Source organism: Condylura cristata, unplaced genomic scaffold, assembly GCF_000260355.1.
Source record: "Condylura cristata isolate star-nosed mole 26May11 unplaced genomic scaffold, ConCri1.0 scaffold00054, whole genome shotgun sequence".
NCBI classification, from domain to species: domain Eukaryota; kingdom Metazoa; phylum Chordata; class Mammalia; order Eulipotyphla; family Talpidae; genus Condylura; species Condylura cristata.
The window spans coordinates 1,183,183-1,184,223 of NW_004567155.1; the positions used below are offsets into that span (position 1 = coordinate 1,183,183).

At 70.8% G+C, this 1,041-nt stretch overlaps 1 protein-coding gene across 1 annotated transcript in view; it reads left to right on the forward strand.

The window, feature by feature from the left end:
• Positions 1-1,041, forward strand: part of CTSD (cathepsin D) — a 3,705-nt gene that overhangs the window by 1,802 nt on the left and 862 nt on the right. The window contains exons 2-5 of the mRNA XM_012734332.1: positions 8-260; positions 376-498; positions 707-851; positions 932-1,030. Coding sequence (XP_012589786.1) covers positions 8-260; positions 376-498; positions 707-851; positions 932-1,030 — 620 coding nt within the window. The remainder of the gene's footprint in view (positions 1-7; positions 261-375; positions 499-706; positions 852-931; positions 1,031-1,041) is intronic.

The following is a 1,041-nucleotide window of genomic DNA, read 5'->3' on the forward strand; positions in this document are numbered from 1 at the left end:
CGTCGAGCTGGACGAGGCCGCTGCCCTGTGCAGGTGCCCTGCCAGTCCGCCGAGGCCGGCGTGGGCGGCGTCAGGGTGGAGCGGCAGACCTTCGGGGAGGCCACCAAGCAGCCGGGCATCACCTTCATCGCGGCCAAGTTCGACGGCATCCTGGGCATGGCCTACCCGCTCATCTCCGTCAACAACGTGGTGCCCGTGTTCGACAACCTGATGGCGCAGAAGCTGGTGGAGAAGAACATCTTCTCCTTCTACCTCAACAGGTGCCGTCTCGCCGGCGCCCGCTGCCTCCCGCGCCCGCCAGCCCCGCCCTGCTCGCGGCGCCCCTCGGGCACGCCGGGGTGGGCGCCAGGCCTGACCCCGCCCTCCCACCCCCAGGGACCCGAACGCACAGCCCGGGGGTGAGCTGATGCTGGGGGGCACTGACCCCAAGTTCTTCACGGGCCCCATGATGTACCACAACGTCACCCGCAAGGCCTACTGGCAGATCCACATGGACCAGTGAGTGGCGGCGGCGGGCGGGGCGGCCCTGGCCTGGCAGCGCTCTGCGGGCCCCCAGCCCATCCCCGGGGCCTTGGCAGAGCCGCTAGCCGGCGAGTGGACCCGGTGGACCTCTCAGCCTGGAGGCTCGTCCAGCTGTGCTGGCCAGCCCAGGCGCCGGGGCGGGAGGCTCTGGGCACCCCCAGCCAGCTCACACCGCTCCCCGCAGGCTGGAGGTGGGCAGCGGCCTGACCCTGTGCAAGGGGGGCTGTGAGGCCATCGTGGACACGGGCACGTCCCTGGTGGTGGGCCCTGTGGACGAGGTGACGGAGCTGCAGAAGGCCATCGGGGCCCTGCCCCTGATCCAGGGCGAGGTGAGCAGCCGCTCGGGCGGGGCCTGTGGGGTGGGGGGACTCGGGACCCACCATACCCTCCCGCCCTCCCTCCCCTGCAGTACATGATCCCCTGCGAGAAGGTGCCCAGCCTGCCCGAGGTCGTCCTGAAAATCGGGGGCCAGCAGTATACTCTGTCCTCCAACGATTACACGCTCAAGGTGAGGGGCTC